The sequence below is a fragment of the Syngnathus leptorhynchus genome, chromosome 17 (assembly GCF_054491065.1).
Source record: "Syngnathus leptorhynchus isolate UIUO chromosome 17, UIUO_Slep, whole genome shotgun sequence".
In the NCBI taxonomy this organism is placed as follows: Eukaryota; Metazoa; Chordata; class Actinopteri; order Syngnathiformes; family Syngnathidae; genus Syngnathus; species Syngnathus leptorhynchus.
In genome coordinates, this window is record NC_141211.1 from 2,117,192 (window position 1) to 2,136,555 (window position 19,364).

The 19,364-nt window shown below is 42.9% G+C and overlaps 1 protein-coding gene across 1 annotated transcript in view; it reads left to right on the forward strand.

The window, feature by feature from the left end:
- Nucleotides 1-18,280, forward strand: part of kctd16b (potassium channel tetramerization domain containing 16b) — a 28,719-nt gene extending 10,439 nt beyond the window's left edge. Inside the window, exon 2 of the mRNA XM_085936550.1 lies at nucleotides 17,823-18,280. Within this exon, the coding sequence (XP_085792676.1) occupies nucleotides 17,823-18,280 (458 nt within the window). The remainder of the gene's footprint in view (nucleotides 1-17,822) is intronic.
- The last annotated feature ends 1,084 nt before the right edge of the window (nucleotides 18,281-19,364 follow it).

A 19,364-nucleotide genomic window follows, 5' to 3' on the forward strand; every position in this document is an offset into this window, starting at 1 on the left:
CCTCCAGTCACCTCAGGGGACTTTTCCAGCACTGTCGCGTCAACCCAGCCGCTTCATCAGCGTAATTATAGGCTGTTGTTTGCTCAAGGGCACGTGGAGTGCGCACGCAGCCCCAGCGCTCACCTTCAGGCTGCACCGCTGGCTCACACGCCATGCATGCAAACACGACGGTAAAATAGCAAGCCGCCGCACACAACCATTCCAAACCCCATCAGGAACTTTCTTAAGTTATTCTTTTGTTTTCCGCCAGTGTGCTGTTTTTCTATCTTTGCACAATTTGACTTCATTATCCCCAAGCTTAACCAATAGCAGCATTTGCAAATGTACTAAGTGAAATGGCTTGGTCTTTACTACTTTATTTATGTGACGCTTAAAAATGTACCTCATCAAAAAGAGAAAACATTTATGGTCACATACTCGGTTTTATGACCACCTGCACTCATCTCATCATAACTTGCATCGTGCAGATGGAGCTACTGTCGTGGGCAGGACATCATAAAGACACTTAATCAAAGCTCTATAAAATGACGCCGAGGTCAGAGGTTATGCAAATACACCTTTGAACCAATCTAGAAGAGCGCTGTCCAACCTTGAAGACTTGTTTTCATTTTACAGATTAAAATTTCATAAGTGGATGAACACAAGGCTATCTTCAAATCACTGTTTATTATTCATTTCCATTTTGGTGGGCTGAACAACTAATTAAATCAATTTGAAGTTGGACTCAATTATTTTTTTGGGGGGGGTTTGGTTTACAAGAACTGGAGAGTTGCCAAACTGACTCGTGTTTTCTAAGTGCCCGAAGCCTCACGGGGATTGACAGGGGTGCACATTATGCGTTCTCCGTTGACAGGCCTTCTTGATATTGTCAGGATGTGCATTAAATCAACCGAGACAGGACCTTGGCATATAGCAAATGTGTCCCCAACAGACGTAAGGTGACTTGGTGTGATTCCCCTTAAAGGACAAGCACATTTAGCCCCAAACTCAGGTGTAATGCACTTTGACATGACCGGGTTGGCATTAAACTCACAAGTTACTACCACTGGGTTTTGTGTGACAGTTATGACAACCACCGCTACAATTTACAAGCTTCCGCAACCACTTGCACGTCTCAGCTTCACTGGACCTGAAATATTAAAAGCCACTCTTTTGAGATAGCTTTGCTCATACAGTTTAAAAAGTTTTTCTACACTTCCATCCATTTTTTTGAATCCACTTATTGACATGAAAAGACATTTGCATAAAAAAAAATAGTAAAAAAAAAAATATATATATATATATTTAGATATGTATAAATAATTCTCACATTCTCACTAGGCGAGGCTCCAACTCCCCGCAACCCTGAACAGGTTAAGCGCTATCAAAACAAGTGGCAGGATGGATATACAAGACAGATGGGTGACATTAAATTGCAAAAAATGTGTTTTCCTCCTTGTGTGCTGGCAGAGCATGGCAGTGAAGTTTGATGACTTGCCGTAAAACGCGTAATTATGATAGCCAAGTTCCACAAGGTGAGCTCTCGACCAAATTTCTATTTTATCAAGGTCCCAGAGATTCATAGGCTCCTCCTAATGCCAGAAATATATAGGTGCACTCTAAGATTCTCTTCAAACAGGGTCTTCTGGCATGTTGCCCTCCCATACGGCACACTTTCATGCATTTCCCGATGGATTTGGGGGGGAGTGTGGGTTTTTCTTTGTTTGTGTCTTCCCTCACTGGTTCAGTGTCAGCCGTGTACAATGCTTTACATTTGTTGCCTTGTTAATGGCACATTGTACTTGGCTCCCTTTTTATTATTGATAATAATGAACATCATATTCTACAATCTTAAGGCTCCTAAATAAAATGGACTCACATTGAATTCTATACCACCTGGATCAAGACTTCCCAGTTCAAGTCATGGATTTTCCTTATTTATGTTTTGGTAAAATCTGCAAATAGATTTGGGAGATCATGCAAAATTGTATTGTTCTACTTCAAAGAGTTTCAAATGTCAAATTTGAAGGTTTGTGATTGAGATAGGAGCGAAGGGATCGGATCACACAGAAATACAAAGTACAGATGAAAATACTCAACTACCCACACACATTGGAGATTTTGCCATGTTCTGATGCCTTCCGCGTGGGCCGACCAAACCGATCTGCACTCCGGTGTCAGATGCCGAGTACGGAGCATAGATGACTTCGGGGCCGAGCTCTAATTCGTGCACATTCAATAGCAATCTGATCAGAGCTTCAAATTGCTTTTTTTTCTGCCGCTCAGCCTCTTAGCGTTTTCGCAGTTGCTCTCATCCCACAGCAGCCTATCTTTTGCTCCTTTCATGGCCACGCTGGCTTTTGGAGCTTTATAATTCCGCCACAGCTTTCTGTCTCTCTGACTTTTCTTCCCCATTCCTCACGCTGCTACAACAATATATGACAATTCACTTTTGGTTTTTCCACTTGAAAATTCTGTTCTATTAAAGTTGAGTTGATTCTCCAGTCTTTACCACACTCATGGTGTCACGCTATGATGCAATAGAAAGAAATGTGGATAATTATGGACGTCGTAGCGTCGTCGATGGACGTAGCAACGGAGGAAACTGTAATAGGAACTCTAGACTAATAGAGAACATGATGTCACACACAATCGGAATGTAATGACGATGGAGGTGACGATTCAATACAACAGTTTTAGTATGGCATTTAAAGTGGCCTGTTTAAGGTTAGCGATTGATAGCTAATCAGAGGCATTAAAAAAATCGTATTTCTTTGGGAATGTCGTACGCAAGCAAGTTTCCTGGAAAAGCATTCTTCCAGGAGTCAGGTTGATAAAGAGCTCGGATGGCAGACAGTAGAGGCTGTGATCACCTGCATCCCTCATCGCGCTGCCTCTCCCAATCATCTCCGACATGTTTCACTATCACTCGTCCAGCATAAAAACACAATCCCCCATCTCTTTTCATTCCCGTCCATCCTTCTCGAACGTCGAAGCGGCCCTCGGCTCGCCCACAGCCCGCCGGCGTTCTGGCCTTGTACCAGGTCGGTGAAATGAAGGATTTACTTTCATCGCACCTTGTGACCTCGCCTCTGGCTATGCGTTGTACCGCCGACTCGCCAGCCCATGGCATTTAGCAGCTAGCACCCGACGCGTTTCCCTCTCGCCGTCGTAGATGACCTTCGAACTTTTCCTCCCCTGCTGATTATTCCACCCTCCCGAGGCAACGCATAGACGGGAGGAAACGGGTGGGTTGAAATTCAAAAAAATATAGATCAATCGTAACGGCTGAGGCAATTTCACGTTGTGGCTATTCATCACTGTGAGCTCGCTGCTTGACTAATGATGATAGAAAGACAACAGCATTAAGTACAAGGGCGGGCAAGCACCATGCATCAAAAATGCCTCCGGGTTGCACAATATGTTGACTTTTAATGGAAGCTAGGAACCTTTGAGTAACTCTGTTTAATAAGCTTATTTGAATGTTTCAAAGGCCATGAGCAAAATGGTTTGTGTAAATCATTCGGCCACTCACTTACTTGTCCCGCCTATTGAATATTTGGGTCTCTGGAGTGCCTGTCCAACCATCAAATATGGTATTACGCAATCAAAAAAAAAAAAAAAAAATCTGAATGTGTCAAGTAATCCAAGCCAACTTAAGTCCACTGGGATACGCTCAAGTTCCCCGAGACCATGAAAAGAAAATACGATGCAGAATTCCTGTTAGTGTCATGTTTAGTGGTTTTAGGTCATGTTGTGTCCTCAATCAATATACCTGAATTGACAGAAACACGTATTGTGCCTGTCTGGCGTCAATGACAAGTGTCCCCTTGTCCTAAATAAATGAGAGCTTTCCTCAAGATGCCCGTAAGTGATGTGCTTCTTCCGTTTCAATCTCTTCCCTTGTCCTCATCCAGTAAAAGTCCAACTCTACAAAATGTCAGACACACTCAGCACTCTATGGCTCCTCCTGGGTCAATAGCTTCACTTTTGCTTTTCTTCTCTCTGCAATGCCTTCCAACATGAACTCATTTTGTCTTTGTTTCCAACGTGCCCCGCATGCTTTTGAGGCCACCAATTAGGGTTGTCATTAATCTTTGATCCGAATGATGTATTAGATGTTCAACCTGCCTCGGAATCCAAATGGTCCAATTCCATTCCATTATTCTCCACCAACCCAAAAGTTTCCTAACTAACAGAAACTTTAAAAAATTTAAAGGAATTGATTTGACATTTTGTCTGCGCAAACCCCAATGGAACCGCTGGGCTTGTTCTCGGAATAAAAAAGAGTACAATCTTGTTCCCAACCTCCATTTACCAGTATAAGCGCCCTCCTGACAGATACATTCACAAATGGCCTCTGTTAATGGTTCAATCTCGGCAGAGACCATTCCAGTTTACATTTGCACATAAAAGCAGAGGTCAGTAATAGTCAATGACGATTGGGTAGATTTCAGATGTTACGTTAAGTTGGTGTCAATTACTAAAAGTAGTTGGGTTACCATAAATACGGTCTTGATTACATTTGGTTCTGATTTCTTTGAGCCATTATAAGAGAATTTTATGACTACATTTAATTGCTTCTGATACTAATTACGACACGATCGAGTTCTCTATTGATTAGCCTGGCAAGCCAATTAGGTGGAAGAGCGTTCCGTGTACGTGAACACGGATAAAACTCGCTTTGTGTTGTCGAGCGCTTGAATGGGATTCGAGTTCAACTCTGCTCTGGTTGCACCGCTAATAGCGAGCTTGGTAAACAAGGAGAGCTTCTTAAAATAACTTTTCTCTGTGCAGTCATGTGAAGGAACGCAGGGAAATAGGACGGTGAGAATTTGCTTTCGGAAGATGGCATCGTAGCCAGCTGTTGGACCGCAGGTGTGTCGGATCAGAGATTGGAGAATTCAGGCCAGAGAGCGGGCAAAAAAAACAAAAAAGAAAGACTCAGGGGGAGACAAGATCACAGCGGCAGGTTTACTCAGTCTTACGAAGCCAGCCGGTCGATTGGCCCTCACCAAGTCATCCATCATGCTGACTGACACACACACCAGCACACATCAAGTGTTTCACATCAATCAATGAGCAGTGAAGAAATGACTCATTCTCAAATGTTTTCATAATTGATCCAGACTCCCTAACCTGAATGTAATTATTTTGCGTACCACGTGTACGTCAAGACCATGGCGCAAAGTCGTCAAGCGGTTTGTTTTCGGCTGCAATGAATACTGATTATCACCAGTAGGAGAGATAACCGAGGGATCTATCATTCAAGGTCGATGGTTTCCTCCGGTCCGAGCCACGTGTGGTTTACAGTCTTACGAGCATCATCCTTGCTGCTTTTAGTGTGCGGACGCCAGTTTGCGAGCCGCGCTTGAAGACTCTCAGTGACATGTATTGATTTCAGCAAAACAAGCACAAGGTCGCAACTCCTGCTCCTTCAAGGGCAGGAAGACAAATGTCAGTTTGATTGCGCAGAATGGCCATCATCGATAGATCGGCTTCATCCCGACCACGGAGTCCCTATGCCGTCTATTTCTGTCTTCCGTGCATAATTTAGTAAGCAGGAGGCTATTTCAGAGGCTTTGTGAAGGCTGGCAGCAGTCTAAATCAAGTGGATTAGATAAAAGAGTAATAATAATGATCATGACTGCAGCCATACTCTCGTCTGGCTCGGAGAAGACCATCGCTGCTCCATACGTCTTCCTGTCTGTCCTGGTTTCAATCTCCTCATCCGATTCAGTGTGTGTGCAGACAGGTGACGAGCGAGGGAGGCCTCAAAGCCGCAGGTCTTCCCACAGGCCATCTGTTGTCACGGAGAAGCAGTCGTCACCATGACTTAAAAAAAATTGGAATAAAATCACAGCCAGCACGGCAACGCTCGGATGGAGCTTTGCTGTCACAGGGATTGTTGATTGACATCTTTGCTATGCTAATTTGCAAGTTTCCTTGACGACAACTTTTGGGGAAGTTTTGACTGAGCCAACGACTTTGTATGCAACATTTTACATTGTTCAACATTCCACCAGATGTGTTCACTTACTGCCTTCTTTTAATATGACATGCGTACTGTATAGCTGCCTGAATTTTGTTCTCTATTCCAATGCTGAGCGAACCATAAAACTTTGAACTTGTGCATCTCCACGTTTTTTCCCCACGTCGGCTTCACATCGAGTGTAAAAAGCCCACTTGTCGTCTCGCTCCTGAGGGAGCGCAAGCGTAAATTATTCCTGCTCCTTCGGCGGCTAACATAAGCAGGCCGGTTTGATGTGATTTATTAAGTTTAGTACGGAGAGGTAGTAGATGATGCATAGGCATTGGGAGTAATTGGAAATAATATAAGCGGGAGTGGAGGAGGCGGTAAAGAGGCGTGAAGGTTATGAGGTTGTTTGTTCACTTTTAGAAAAAAGTCAAGTCAGCACGCAAGTTGAATTCCCCACTTTTGGTCTGACCTCGACGCACGTAGTATCTTAACAAGGGCGTCTCGTTGCAGTTGCACGTATACATTATTAATATTAATATATAACAAATTGCTTTCGTTGAAAGCCGCAGCGGTGTAGGCATCAATTATTTACTTTAAGTGTTTTTGCAAAGCATTTAAGTTAACGACGACGCCCGTGTGAGCATTGAGCGGGTTCAAAGGTAACGCCGCTGATTGAGGCCGGATTTGTTGATCCGTGGTCATAATGAGAACGCAAAAAAATGATCAACCTCAAAGGTCACTAAAGGGATGTCTAATTGAACCATTTAGTGCTGACATAATAGCTGCGAGTGGAACTGGCACATTTTCAATTATTTAGGTTCGTGTTATTTTTTACCGAGGCATGTATTTTAAATGAACTCGATGCGCTTCGCATAATTTGAAGTTTTCTGACGATTTATAAAGCCAAATGTATCCTGATGGATGGATTAGAGCATGGCGGCATCTAAATAATCAGTCCTCAGCTTTCTCTTCCCACGAGATCTTCAGCAAAGCACACGAGTGGAGTGGAGAGTGTGTTGGAGGGTTCTTGTGATTGTTTAGCTTTGAATGAGCCACGCACTCCATATCTGTTTGCTTTGATAGAATTAAACAGCCCACGAGTACGTGCCAGCGGTGTTCATTTGGTTGGGGGACTTTTTTTTTTTTTTTTACCGAGCCAAAGACTTTTTTTGAAGGGAGCGAGGGAGAGAGAGTAGTGGCCGGTTAATAGCTTGTCAAAGTGCTGCAGGTCAAGCCACAGGAAGTCAAAGAGCCGGCCGTGATTCACGTTGGTGACAAAACTCCGATTAAACTCGGGTCACACTGTTGGTTTTGGGCTAAACGCTGCTTTTCTAACAGTGCTCACTTTTAAAGGAAGAAGGGAAATGTATGTTTGCACAAATAAATCCACTTGCTTTGTCTTGTTGTGCATATGATTTGTAATTGGAGAAGCCATGCCGTCTAATCAGCTGTAAATATGTCGATATATGGTAACCCGCACTTATGTACAAACACAACACTCGAGAGGGTACAAGTTCGGAAAATTGGCTTTTTAATAGCTTGTAAACACATCATTGCTTCTTTCTGTGCCTGCGCACCAATCAAGTGTGAAATTAAACAAGGAAGTAAATCTTTTGTTATCTATTGAAAAAAAAAAAAAACTTGTGTGAGGGAGCTGCTCTTCATTTCCTCTCTATTATTACAAGCGTGTCAGAAAAGTTCCACAACTCATCATAAAAGTATTTGTCAAACTCAGACCCTAAGTACAAGTTTGTAGCAATAAAAACTTTTCCACGATTCCAATTATTGTTGTTTCAGTATTGAGCAATTTACGTACATACTGCAATGTACAGAGTGTTATTCTAATTTGGGTGAGCTAATTTGGACTACGTGAGAGGAGAAACAAGAGTGCACATTCATTATTCATGACAGTCATGAATTATAAATTTGGACATTCCTGTCTGCCAAGAGAGTTGTGGTTAAAAAAAAAAAAAAAGAAGCAGGGACTGATAATTAGGCCAAATAGTGACTGCAGACACAACGTTAATGCAGTTTTTTGGAGTTTGTTGCGGACTTCAACGTGGAGTCAAAAAAAGTACAAATATCAATAACAGAATTGGATTGTTGTATGAGTCACTGTGGCCCTACTCAACAGTGGGAAAATTACCATAATAACATAATTATATATGAGGCTTTCATGTTTTTATTTGGAATGTGGCATGGGCTTCAGGTAATTTCACGCAGGACCCTTTCACGCAATTATAGCTACTGCAGTGCCATCTCAGCGACAGAATCCACTGTGAGTAGATTTGCAATCAAACACAATGTGTACAGTATCATTGTATAATAGTTTGATGATAGTGAGTGATTGAAACTAGAGTGGATTTTTATTTCACTTCAGTTCCAAAATACAAATATACTTTGTTGAATGAGATTCAAGGCATCTCCCTTATCTGTTTTTCTTTGGAATGAGCAGAGGGGTCTGTGTTTGCTCGGAATCTGCTGGCTCGGTGCAAGCATACAAGGACACGGTGCAGCATCAGCGGCGTTGGAGGGTTGGGGGAAAAAAAAAGATATTTGGAATCCAAAAACGCGTGAAACCACAGACGAGTGGAAGAAGTAGGATATAAACACGGCAGGCAAACAAGATCGAGCCGAGACAAAATGGATGAGTCAGAGCTGAGAGAGTGAGAAAGATGGAGGTGTGTGCATGTGTGTGAGAGAGTGGGAGGAAAGATTAGTGAGGCAATATCAGAGTGTCCATCAATGTCACAGGACTCATGTCCTCTGCAGGCCATTTTATCCGTCAGCCCGGGGAAACCAAAAAAAATAAAATTACCTCGCCCGTATGTGCATGCAATCTTCCACCTGTTTACCCATTCTGTGTCATCACACCTCAATTTCTCGCTTTCATACTTTCTGCTGATAAAAGCTCCCCAGCGCTAGAGGGAATTCTCTTACTGGTGTAAACAAGTGAAATAAATACATATTATAATGCCGAGTCTTGAAATAGGTCAGAAAATAGGTCAAATCTTTTTTTAGAAATATTACTTTTGAAGATTTGCCCTCTCTTGTTGCAGTGCACTAAAGCTGATTCTCCATTTTGAAGCCACGCCACCATCTTACTTTTCCGCTCACTACTATTTGCCACTTTATGACGTTCTCACACGAGCTCCAAATTACGGCTTGTTACGGTTTTTCCGATTCCGCTCGGGAAAATAATCTGCCGAGACCATCCGCTGCGGGCATCAAATGAGATTTTCAAACCCTGTGCTTAAATCTCCATTTTCTATTTTTCAGTCACATGTAAATTGCTACTTTATTCTCCACATACATGTACCATGTTGCTTCACAAAGACGTCTTCCATGTTACATCTCCAACAACACATCCAAAGCGGCGCTATTGATTGGGAAACAAGTTACCATTGATTACCTCCAAGCTGACAGATGGTGGAAAACCTTTAATACAGCTCTCCCTCCGTGGTAAAGCGCACCGAGGAAATACTCAAGACAAATTAAAAGATTGTTTATTTCACCGTGGCAGTACAAATGGAGTGGTGTTACCTTGGATACGGAGGATTTAAAACAGAAGAGGCGGGTAATAGAGAGTCAGAAAGTGTGAGGCGCACGGTTTATCATCGTGCTTATTATTGATTCCTGTCAATGGTGGCTGAGAAAATGGAATACACTACCTAGCCAAAGGAAGATTAGCGAGCAGGTCTATCTCACTCCGGCAGCTGCATGCATTGAGCGTGGAGCACAATGGCGTTTGGGATTAAGGCCCATACGGAATTGAAATATTGGGAATCCAACATATGGTTAATAATTAGCAAAAAAAAGTGGACATGACACCACACCTTACACAGACTTTTAAACAATGGAGTATTCTAGAAAAGTCTGTGTCATCTTCTTTTGGCAGATAGATTTGCATGTGGACGTTACAGCTGCCAGGTGTATTCTGCAAACACTCTTATCATCCTACTCGGCTCTCGTAGCTGATTAGAGGACATTTCAGGGAGTCTCTGCAAATAACTGCTTGCTGGGACTTGGGAAGGCATTTACATGCGTAGCTTTTTTTTTTTTTTTGGAGCTGATTTGTCAATGATTGGAGGCTTCTCGAGGCCGGTAACATAATCCTTTGGAGCCCAAACATCCCCCCCTAACATTTTTTTTCCACACACTCTTGCAGTTTCTTATGCATTTATATTGCATTTTTGTTCAAGTACCCACATATTGTAGGAAAATGGCAACATTTGGTTTTCTCACTGCATCATTCATAAGTACTAGCTGCTCCAGTATGATAAAAAATGGAGACGTGTGAAAGGTGCCCTGTAATCAAATAAGCATACATCACATTATAGAATGGGTGTTTGAAGTGGGGAAATGGGAGACGCCATATGGCGCTGTCAGTATGCTGACAAAAAAAAAAAAAGATTTATGGTGTCATAGCACCAGACTGTAATGTACACACGCTGAAGTTTGTTACCCTTCAAGCAGTATGGAAAGATTTGATGACAGACCGCATCTAATGAGATGCATGAAAAGTTCCGAACAAACAGAAGCTGGTACGACCAAGAAAAGAAAAATTGGAAAAGAAATTTTGACTTAGCAAGATTTCTTAAAACAACCGAGTCGTCACAAGACGAAATATTTGGAGGCACTTTCACAGCATGTATGGAAAGAGGCGTGAAGTAGAACATATGTACTGCGCTGTACACAAGTGTGTGTCGGAGTGTTGCGTGTAGCCATGGCCCACTTCCTTTATTTAGACCATCATGCAGCGTCCTTAATGAGGCCCACGGGAAGCCGCCCGGAGCTTCTCCACATCTTCCACTGCTCTGGCAACCAACTCCGTTGCCCTCAAGGCAGCGCCACCTTTGAACTGCCAGATGTCCGCTCTCCTTGCCGTCTTCACCATGACAGCTGATGTCTGCCGACGGAGATGTTTTTTTTCCTTATGAACCTCTCCTCAGTTGACAGATGGGGCAGTGTCATGGCAGAAAAAACTTCGACCAAATACTTTTTGGATGTGGAAAATCAACAAAGGCTTTGCTGGTGTTGTGTAGATGGTTGGAAAAATAATCATGTTTTTATTTTATATACGATACTCATCCATTAAAAGATGCACTTAAAGCCGGAATGACTGCCGGTTAAAATGATGCGACAGGAACATTTTCCAAGAACGCCCATTTTAAGATGATCCTCACTGGCAGCTTACCAAACCTCGCAATAAACCCACAAGTCGCACAATAAATTTAACGGCAATATAAGGCAGCATTGATTAGACACTTTTCAACCCTAACGTGATCTGATGCCTCCACTTGTCATGGAATCATTTCATCAGCCCGCCCGCCCTCACTCATGTTTGTTTTCCAAAGAGCATCTGATAGAGCCGAGCCTGATTAGATACGGCAGCCGTCCTCCTGGAAGAGTCGAATCCACTTTCTGTGAAGACGTTGCCGCCATGCATCAGGTTCATTCCACTGGGGAAATCAAGAGCGGTAGCCTGAATTGTAACATCCATGAGGCAGCTTCGTGACGTCGAGTTGCAATGTATTTGCCAACATGATGCATAACCTACTTAACAGAGATATCAGGAAAATCCATTCTGGGCATCGCTGTATTGATTAGCGATGTTTCAGATCCAAAGCCTAGAAGGCATTACCCAAAGTATTCCAAATATATTCAAAGACGCTATTGGCAAGTAAGTATGGTTAGTTCAAACAAAGTATCAAAGAAGAAACTTCATAGAAGGTGCTACGAACGAGAAGGAACAAGTGCAAAATTCAAAGATGGCAGACAATAAAATTGCTCCCAGTTGAGCCTCCTTCCTTAACCAAAGCCACTAAAACAATCCCATTGTCGGCACACCATCAGCCGTCATCAGGGCACCTTCACTATCCTTTAAGCTGAATTCCAATCTGGCAGTGGCGTTGTGCACGAAAAGCGGATAACAAGTGTGACGGAAAAGTCAGAGATAGCGCTCTGCGAGCTCTCTGCAGGAGAGTGATAATGGCCCGTGTGCTTGTTTGCCCATTACTCTGTTTGCGCTCAGTGCAGATAAGTCATCAGTCGTCACCTCAGTGCTCGTCCGTGACTATGCAGCGACGACTGATGAATCAGCATGCATCGGTCATCAGACGGGGATGATTCAGCTAGTACTGTAGACTCCAGCATCATCTCCATGTAATTGGTCCTCTCCGAGGCATTATCTTTTAATTGGTACGGTTGTGAAGAAGTGAGTCAGCGAGATGATGGAAAAACTGCATCTCAAAGCCAATCCAGATCAAAAACTGAGGTTTCCGCATCGAAGGTTTGCTCAAGTCAACGTTTTTTTCTTTTCAATTTTAAAACTGTTCCCAAGTCCCTTCATAAAAGGTCACCATTATTTTTCAATAGAAGTCCGGGCTGGACTGAATGCCATTCGACTAATGATATTTGACTGAGTGATGGATGAGATCCAAGCCGTTGTCATCGAAAATAGAACGCAAAACAGATGAGCTGTATCAGGGAGAAAAATGATGAATTAGAAAAAAAAATGGGACAAAAAGAGGCTTAATTAACAATCAGCAGCAATAAACGTGACCAGATTTTAAGTGCCTCCATCAAAATCTGCAGAGAAATTCTTCCAGACTGCCACATTGAAGACGGACGGGAATGCCGTGGGGTTTGTACTTAATTGGGCATTTTCATTCATCTCAAAACTATTCAAAACACCGGCATGCTGGAGAAACTCTTAGTACGGGCTATTTAATATTTTAAGCCCATCGTCACGCCTCACCTTAGTCGAACCACCCCCGAAAATTCCTCTGACTACTCGTGTTTTCTTGCAAACATGAAAGGGGAAATGCAGTCGTTGTAATTTGCATTTTTCGTGTACCCCCGGTCTCAGAGGAGAAGTCCTGGCAGCAGCATCTTCCTATATAAGCACGCTTAGCTCCCTGCTGCTTCAAACAAAACACGGACACGTATTGAAAATTTAAGCCTAGAAGGAGGAAAAAAGTCAAACAAATGGACACGGGGGGAAATGGAAATGTACTGCTGCAAAGACAAAGTCTTGTCAAACTCAAATTCGAAATATTTGGATGGGGAAGACGTTTGTTCTATTTTCGGATAAGTCCGAACTCAAATAAAGTATCAGACTTTTTGATTTGGCAAAGTCATCATATTTGACAGCAAACTATTGAGGTGAATGTTAATCCAACCTAGTTAAAGGTTACTTGCAAACCTCCTATAAAAACACAAATAATGAGTTGAATCCTTGCACACAGGGGCAAGGTATTAAAAGTGGCAGCTTTTAGCCTTTCAAGCGTTAAACACATCATTTCACGCTGTCTCGCAACGGCATAATTACGTGGTCGCCAGAGGAATTAAAGCTAGGAGGGCCGCATTGTTGATATCAATGATACCACCCTTGCATAGATATCTCCAAACCATCAATCACGGCCAACGCCTTTGGAATTTTTTATCGAACAGCTGACATCTTTGTCCAGAGCTCATTTCCTGGGTCGAGGAGCGCCAAATCGATATCTGACCGTTGACAGCTCAGAGACGAGACAAAGACGACGCGGCGCGTCTGTTGTGCTTTGGCGCCCTTGGCCAACAAGTCAAATCACTGCCAACTTTCATTTTTGTTCCGTTAAACGAGTGTGCTCGGTGCCCTTGTGAGGAGCAACACATTAGCGCTCGGTCGATGAATTTAATCTGCAATGGTATTGTGTGTTTCAAAGCCATTTCAACTTCTCAAAAAGGCTTCCAAAAAAGTTAGAGCAAGACTCAGAAAATATGCCGGTTAAAAAAATACGGAATGGGAAGTCTTTGTTTCCATAGCATTCAACGTGAAAGTCACTTTTCGAAAACCTTTTGCGAGCTCCCCTGTGGAAAAACTTCTACTGGTCTGATTGCAACACACAATTGACATGGTGTGAATGATCCCGGGCTTATGTGGTGTTGACAATGAGGCTTACGCAGACAGCTTGTGGCTTACATTTTTTATCCATCGAGGAATTAACTTTGTAAGTTACAGCCCCTGATTTAAGTGCCTTCCGCTAAATCAGACAAAAATAGAGAATTTATTTTTGGACGGTGCGGTAAAAAATAGACGACAGGTAACACAAAGACATTCAGAGTGGATTTATGTTTTCAAACTGACATCGGTCCTCCTATTAATAATTCTACTTTGGCTTGCATTCTACTCTCGGTCGTGACCGATTGATCCAATTGATAACAAATTAAAACAACACGCTGATTGTGAAAACCTTGCCGTTGTTTACCACGTCTGGCAAGAGTGAAAAAAATCCGCTCTGCTCAAATGAATCTAACAAGCCCCAGAAGGGAGCATAAACTTGATCGCCGATAAACCCCGACAGAAGATCCAGGAAGACAATACGACAAAGAGTGACCAGTTGAGTGATGAGAGGCCAGGAAGATGCGGAAGAAAATGGATGCTCAAAGGGGTGATAGATGGGTGGAGGATTTATTTGCTTTTGGTGTTGCGCCATCATTTATCTCCAGTGAACAGAGCCGGAATGCATGACAGAAATCAATCAAGAAGCCAATCGTCCATATGCTTCCACTGATGCACCCGACCAATCGATACTAGCCTTGGAGAAGAAAGCCGAAATATGGAAACACGGGTGCTGCGGTAGTATATTTGCATGACTCATAAATACACGCTATTAACATAATGGAAGCTATTTTACTTTCCCACCTGCTTATTTACAAGCTCTTGAGTTGTGTGAGTAAAACTGATAAATGGATGATTGATTCCTTTACCAATGGGGGGAAAAAAAATGCTTGATGATGCACAGATTGTATTTTATGGTGGAAAAGATGGAGTGCACATGGTGGATTTTACAACGGAGATCAATACATCAGAGAAGCTGTCAGAAGGGATTAAAGTTTGTGTGTGTGTGTGTTTTTTTTTCTTTCTGATAACATTTGACAGACAGTAGACTTCAATCGGCCCCCCTCTGCCCACCACATGGTGAAAGGGAAGTGACATGAGATCACATAAATCAACTGCTGCACACACGCAAAGATGGCGGCCAGAAGGGAGGCCCAACGTTTGACATCTCTGACGACATAAGCGGGAAGTCAAACTGACACCGACCTCCTTCCTTACAGATAATAGCGGGACATCCAATGTCACACGCAAAAAGTCAATCATCTTCTAAATGTTATGGACCTTTACATTTGATTTCTTGTAATTAAGGTCGAGATGTTCTCCAGACGTAAAAGTATAACTGGACTTTTTTTTTTTTTTTCCTCAGGGGCCGAACTAATAAAGCTCAAGTTGAGCAAATACTGTACATGGACAGAAGCAAAACTTTGTCATAGTGGTTGAACGGCTTATCAATATAGCAGATAAATTGCGGTGGCTAAGGAAAAACTCCGAAAGCAAAAGTTCAATAATGAAAGCAAACACAGTAACCTAATTTGCACTTCAATTAGGAAGCCATTATGAATGTACAGTGTAAATGGCGATGAGAAAGCCTGCACACATTCACTCCAATTAGTTGTGTAAATTGTTTTTAGCGCTGACGTGATGGGTTATGATGATGCATCAACAACGCATACTGATGATTCGTCCTTTTCCACAGTCTAATTACAACCCTGCACCGAGCGCACTTTTTTTTTTTTTTTTTACATATCCAAGTTAGCACTGATTGGATTTAATGCCCCCACAAATGTCTTCAATTTATTTCCAGTCAATTTGTCAGGACTCCACTAAAGCTTTGATGGCAAATCCAAAACGTAAATGAGCAGAATCCCCACCAGTCGCGTGTCCATTTACCATTCCAACGGCGTAGCACTGCCGCCACTTCCGATGTGAAAAGTTAAAGTGAGGTGAAACGTAATTACGCCACGCTAAGGCTTAATCACGCCGTTGTTCATCAGGTTTCTTAGCGACAGTTGGCAGATCCCATCCTATTAATTTGGTCTGGACGAGAAAATTGGCTGCTGGCACTTTTAACAATTCACAGGAGCCTGGGGTCATTTTTCAAAACCCCAATTACGAGCCGAGCAGAGAGCCTCTATTTCACCCAACGTTGACATAATGAACTCATGATAGAGTCAACTAATGATACCTTGCAATATGTTTAATAAATGCATTGTTTACCTACAAAGTGGTTTTAATTGTGTCTGCAGTGTAAACAGATTTTTTTTTCAAGTCGTTTGTAAGTGTCAGTAGTAATTAAAGCAATTCAGTCCTGCTGACTTCATCCGCATTGGATGTTATTCAATTAACATAAAAAATATTGTTTGTACAGAAGGATGACAGAAGTGAAAATGAGAATATATGGAGCTTCCAGTTTCCCTGGGTGACTTTCTATAAGATTTGACTGTGTGCAGAGGAATTGGTGTCCATTGATCCAGAAGAGGGCTCTTCTACACCATTCCAACACACCTTTCATGGACTTCGCACAATGGGGCAGTCATGCTGGAAAAGAAAATGGCCTTCTCCGAATCGTGGCCGCAGAATTGCAAGTGCACGATTGTCCAAGTGGATTCACACGATACGGTTCAAGTGCCGATTCATACGTGGTCGTGTGGCGGGCGGGGTAAATAGGCGAAAAATGGGGTAGGAACGAATCCCAAGATTGAAATCAAATATATGCACCACTGACAGAAATACATAAATTGTTGATTTTATGAACGGTGCCCAATTAGTGCTCTGCCATAAATGGAGGATTCCTTCCAATTGATTAAGATCTCAGCCACGTCTCCCATATCGTGCATCTGCTTCTCCTGAGCTATGAATTATGTCTTTGGAGCTTCAAGCGTAATGCGGTTTGTTTATTTTAAACAAGTTTATTTATAGCCTCACATCGACTGTACATAAAAAGAACCAAGGCTACCATTTATGAATAGTAGATGCATGAAAAAGCTCCCACAGATGGTTTCATGGTAGGTCGATCCGGTTCCTCACTAAACCGAGAAGTCCATCAGCAACAGATACCCGTTTAATTATGCAAGAGATTGGTATGAAAAATAAATGTCTGTTTCCGGGAGTTAGGTGTGTCTCATTTCTTCTTTTGCTCACACAGAAATCACACTGATTTGAATCAAATTTGCACATGGCCATTAGTGGTTCATTCATTAATAATTCTCTTTCTTCCAAAATGAATGTGACAAATACATTTTCCCGAGCTCCAGGAGCCAGCCTAATGAATGTACTTGCCAGACACCAACAAGACTTTGTTTTATAGAACAATATGTGTTGAATTAATAAAGGATTTATTTCACTGCGGCAAAGTTTGGAAGAAAAAAGAAAACACTGCTTTGACAAAATGTCCTCACCAGAATATTAAAGTCGGCAATCTGGTGTGAGAATAACAATTACACAAGCCATAATGTCAAAGCTGGTATTTTACAGCACATGACTATAGACTGGAGTGTTAAAATGGTCGCCACTTGTATTATTCAAACACAGCTCCATAATGCCTCTGGTGTCTTCCAGTCCATTAACAGCCGTTGTGTGTTTTGACGTCCATTTTCATGGACAGCGTGGATACATGATTGCAATTTTCTCAACAATACAAGCTAGTCAGCCAGCTCCCCTCTATGATTAAACTGGAAGAAAGCCAGTTGTCCTCATTGTTGGATCACTTTGTTTGAGAGCAAGGACTGGCTGACTTTTCATTCATCCTTTGGCTTTCTCCCACTGGCTCTTTTTTTTTTTTTTTTTTCATAACGGAATACAATGGTACCGTGAGGTTCCGACGCTATAAAAATTGGCAAATCTCGGGTTGGAGCCAGATTTCGGTGTAAAGTGTCCAAAGTTAGGCACAGCAAGCCAAAGGCGTGATCATTTTAGTGTGTGTGTCACTGTTACATTATTGCAACAAATGCAAAAATGATGATGTCATCTTTTGGGCAGGTGGCACATCACGTTGGTCGTCGCTTCCCTGCGACTGCTGCTGCAAGAACCACAAGGGCGACGGCGAGGGCGAAAGCGGCACCTCCTTCAACGAGCTCTCCACCTCCAGCTCGGAGAGCCAATCCGAGGCCGGCTCTCCGCAAGGGACGGTCATCAGCGGCCCGGTCAGCCGCCAGCCCCACGCTAACGTCCAAACTCTGGACAGGCCTGTAAAAAAGGGCCCCGTCGCTAGGCTCCAACAGTCGGAACAACGGCGCAAAAGCGACCTCCTGCGTACTCTGACCTCCGGCTCCCGCGACGCCAACACGTGCAAGAAGAGGCAGCCCAAAGAGAAGCTGACAGTAGAGGAAGAGTTGGATAGGTGCATTCAAGACTTTCGCAAGATCAAGATTCCCGAGAGGTTTCCCGAGCGGAAGTACATGTGGCAGGCGGACTTGTTGAGAAAGTACCGCGTCTGAGAAGGCACCCGAGTGACCGCCGGCCGAGGATCTGTTTACACATTTGAGACTTTTGCGACAAAGATAATTAAACTCAATCATTCACCATTATGCCAGTTGGTGGAACCACGACAGACTGACGCTCAAATCCAGACTGTTCTCTTCTTGACGTAACGTATGTAGTATGTGTGCGCGTTTAGTTCCCCGCCTACTCCGAGTATGTGCCGTTATATCACTCAATAATTCACAGGTTTGAATCATTTATAGGAGGACCAAAGCGGGAAGACAGATGAACCCAGAGGAATATCGGGAAGGGATAGTGGGTACTCCAAAAGTGCAAACTCATCAATTTGGTTTGGAAACCACTGCAGATGTCCAAGGGAAAAGGAATTCGGAGTATATGGTGATAATTTAGCGTGCCTTCCACGTTATGTACCTTCAAAACTTCTTTCCGTTATAAACCGAGCAGACCCTTTTTGTGTGTGATCACACTTAGTTAGACCCCGAGGTCACGCCTATCTACATGAGGCTGATAAACTCTCCCGATAGTGATTTCAATCTGGTAGTGCTTCCCGGGTACACACAAACCGTCTTTTTTTTGGGGGGGGGGTTGGAACGCACTTCAGAGGCGGTAAATGTTACGATTTCATCAGCAGCCCAAATTAATTTTCCTGTTGTAATATGAGTTCTATTGCGAAGGCGCACCCCCGAGTGAAATCGCGGCGGTGTGAATTGCTTTGGCTCCTGCAGAGCAATTTCCGAGATGGGCAATAAAACGAAGGTTTTGATGGTCAAATCATAGAGAAATACACGGGCGCAATAAAAGTCCTGATGGAGTGCACATCCACACACACAAATCTTTTTCCTTGCGTATCACTAGTTACTTTCTATTCTCAAAAACATCGAATATTCAGGTGCAGTTGTTGGACAAGCACGGGACGAGAAAAAGATATTTACTAATTTCCCCTGATGATTTTGCAGTTCTTTCCCGTCTGGTGACAAGCTGGTCAATAGTTATTGACGAAGGGCTCTGGTGATTTGCAATTCTTGTTTGCGGTTATTAATGAAGCCTGACAAAAACACTATTGACAGAACAAGTATTCCA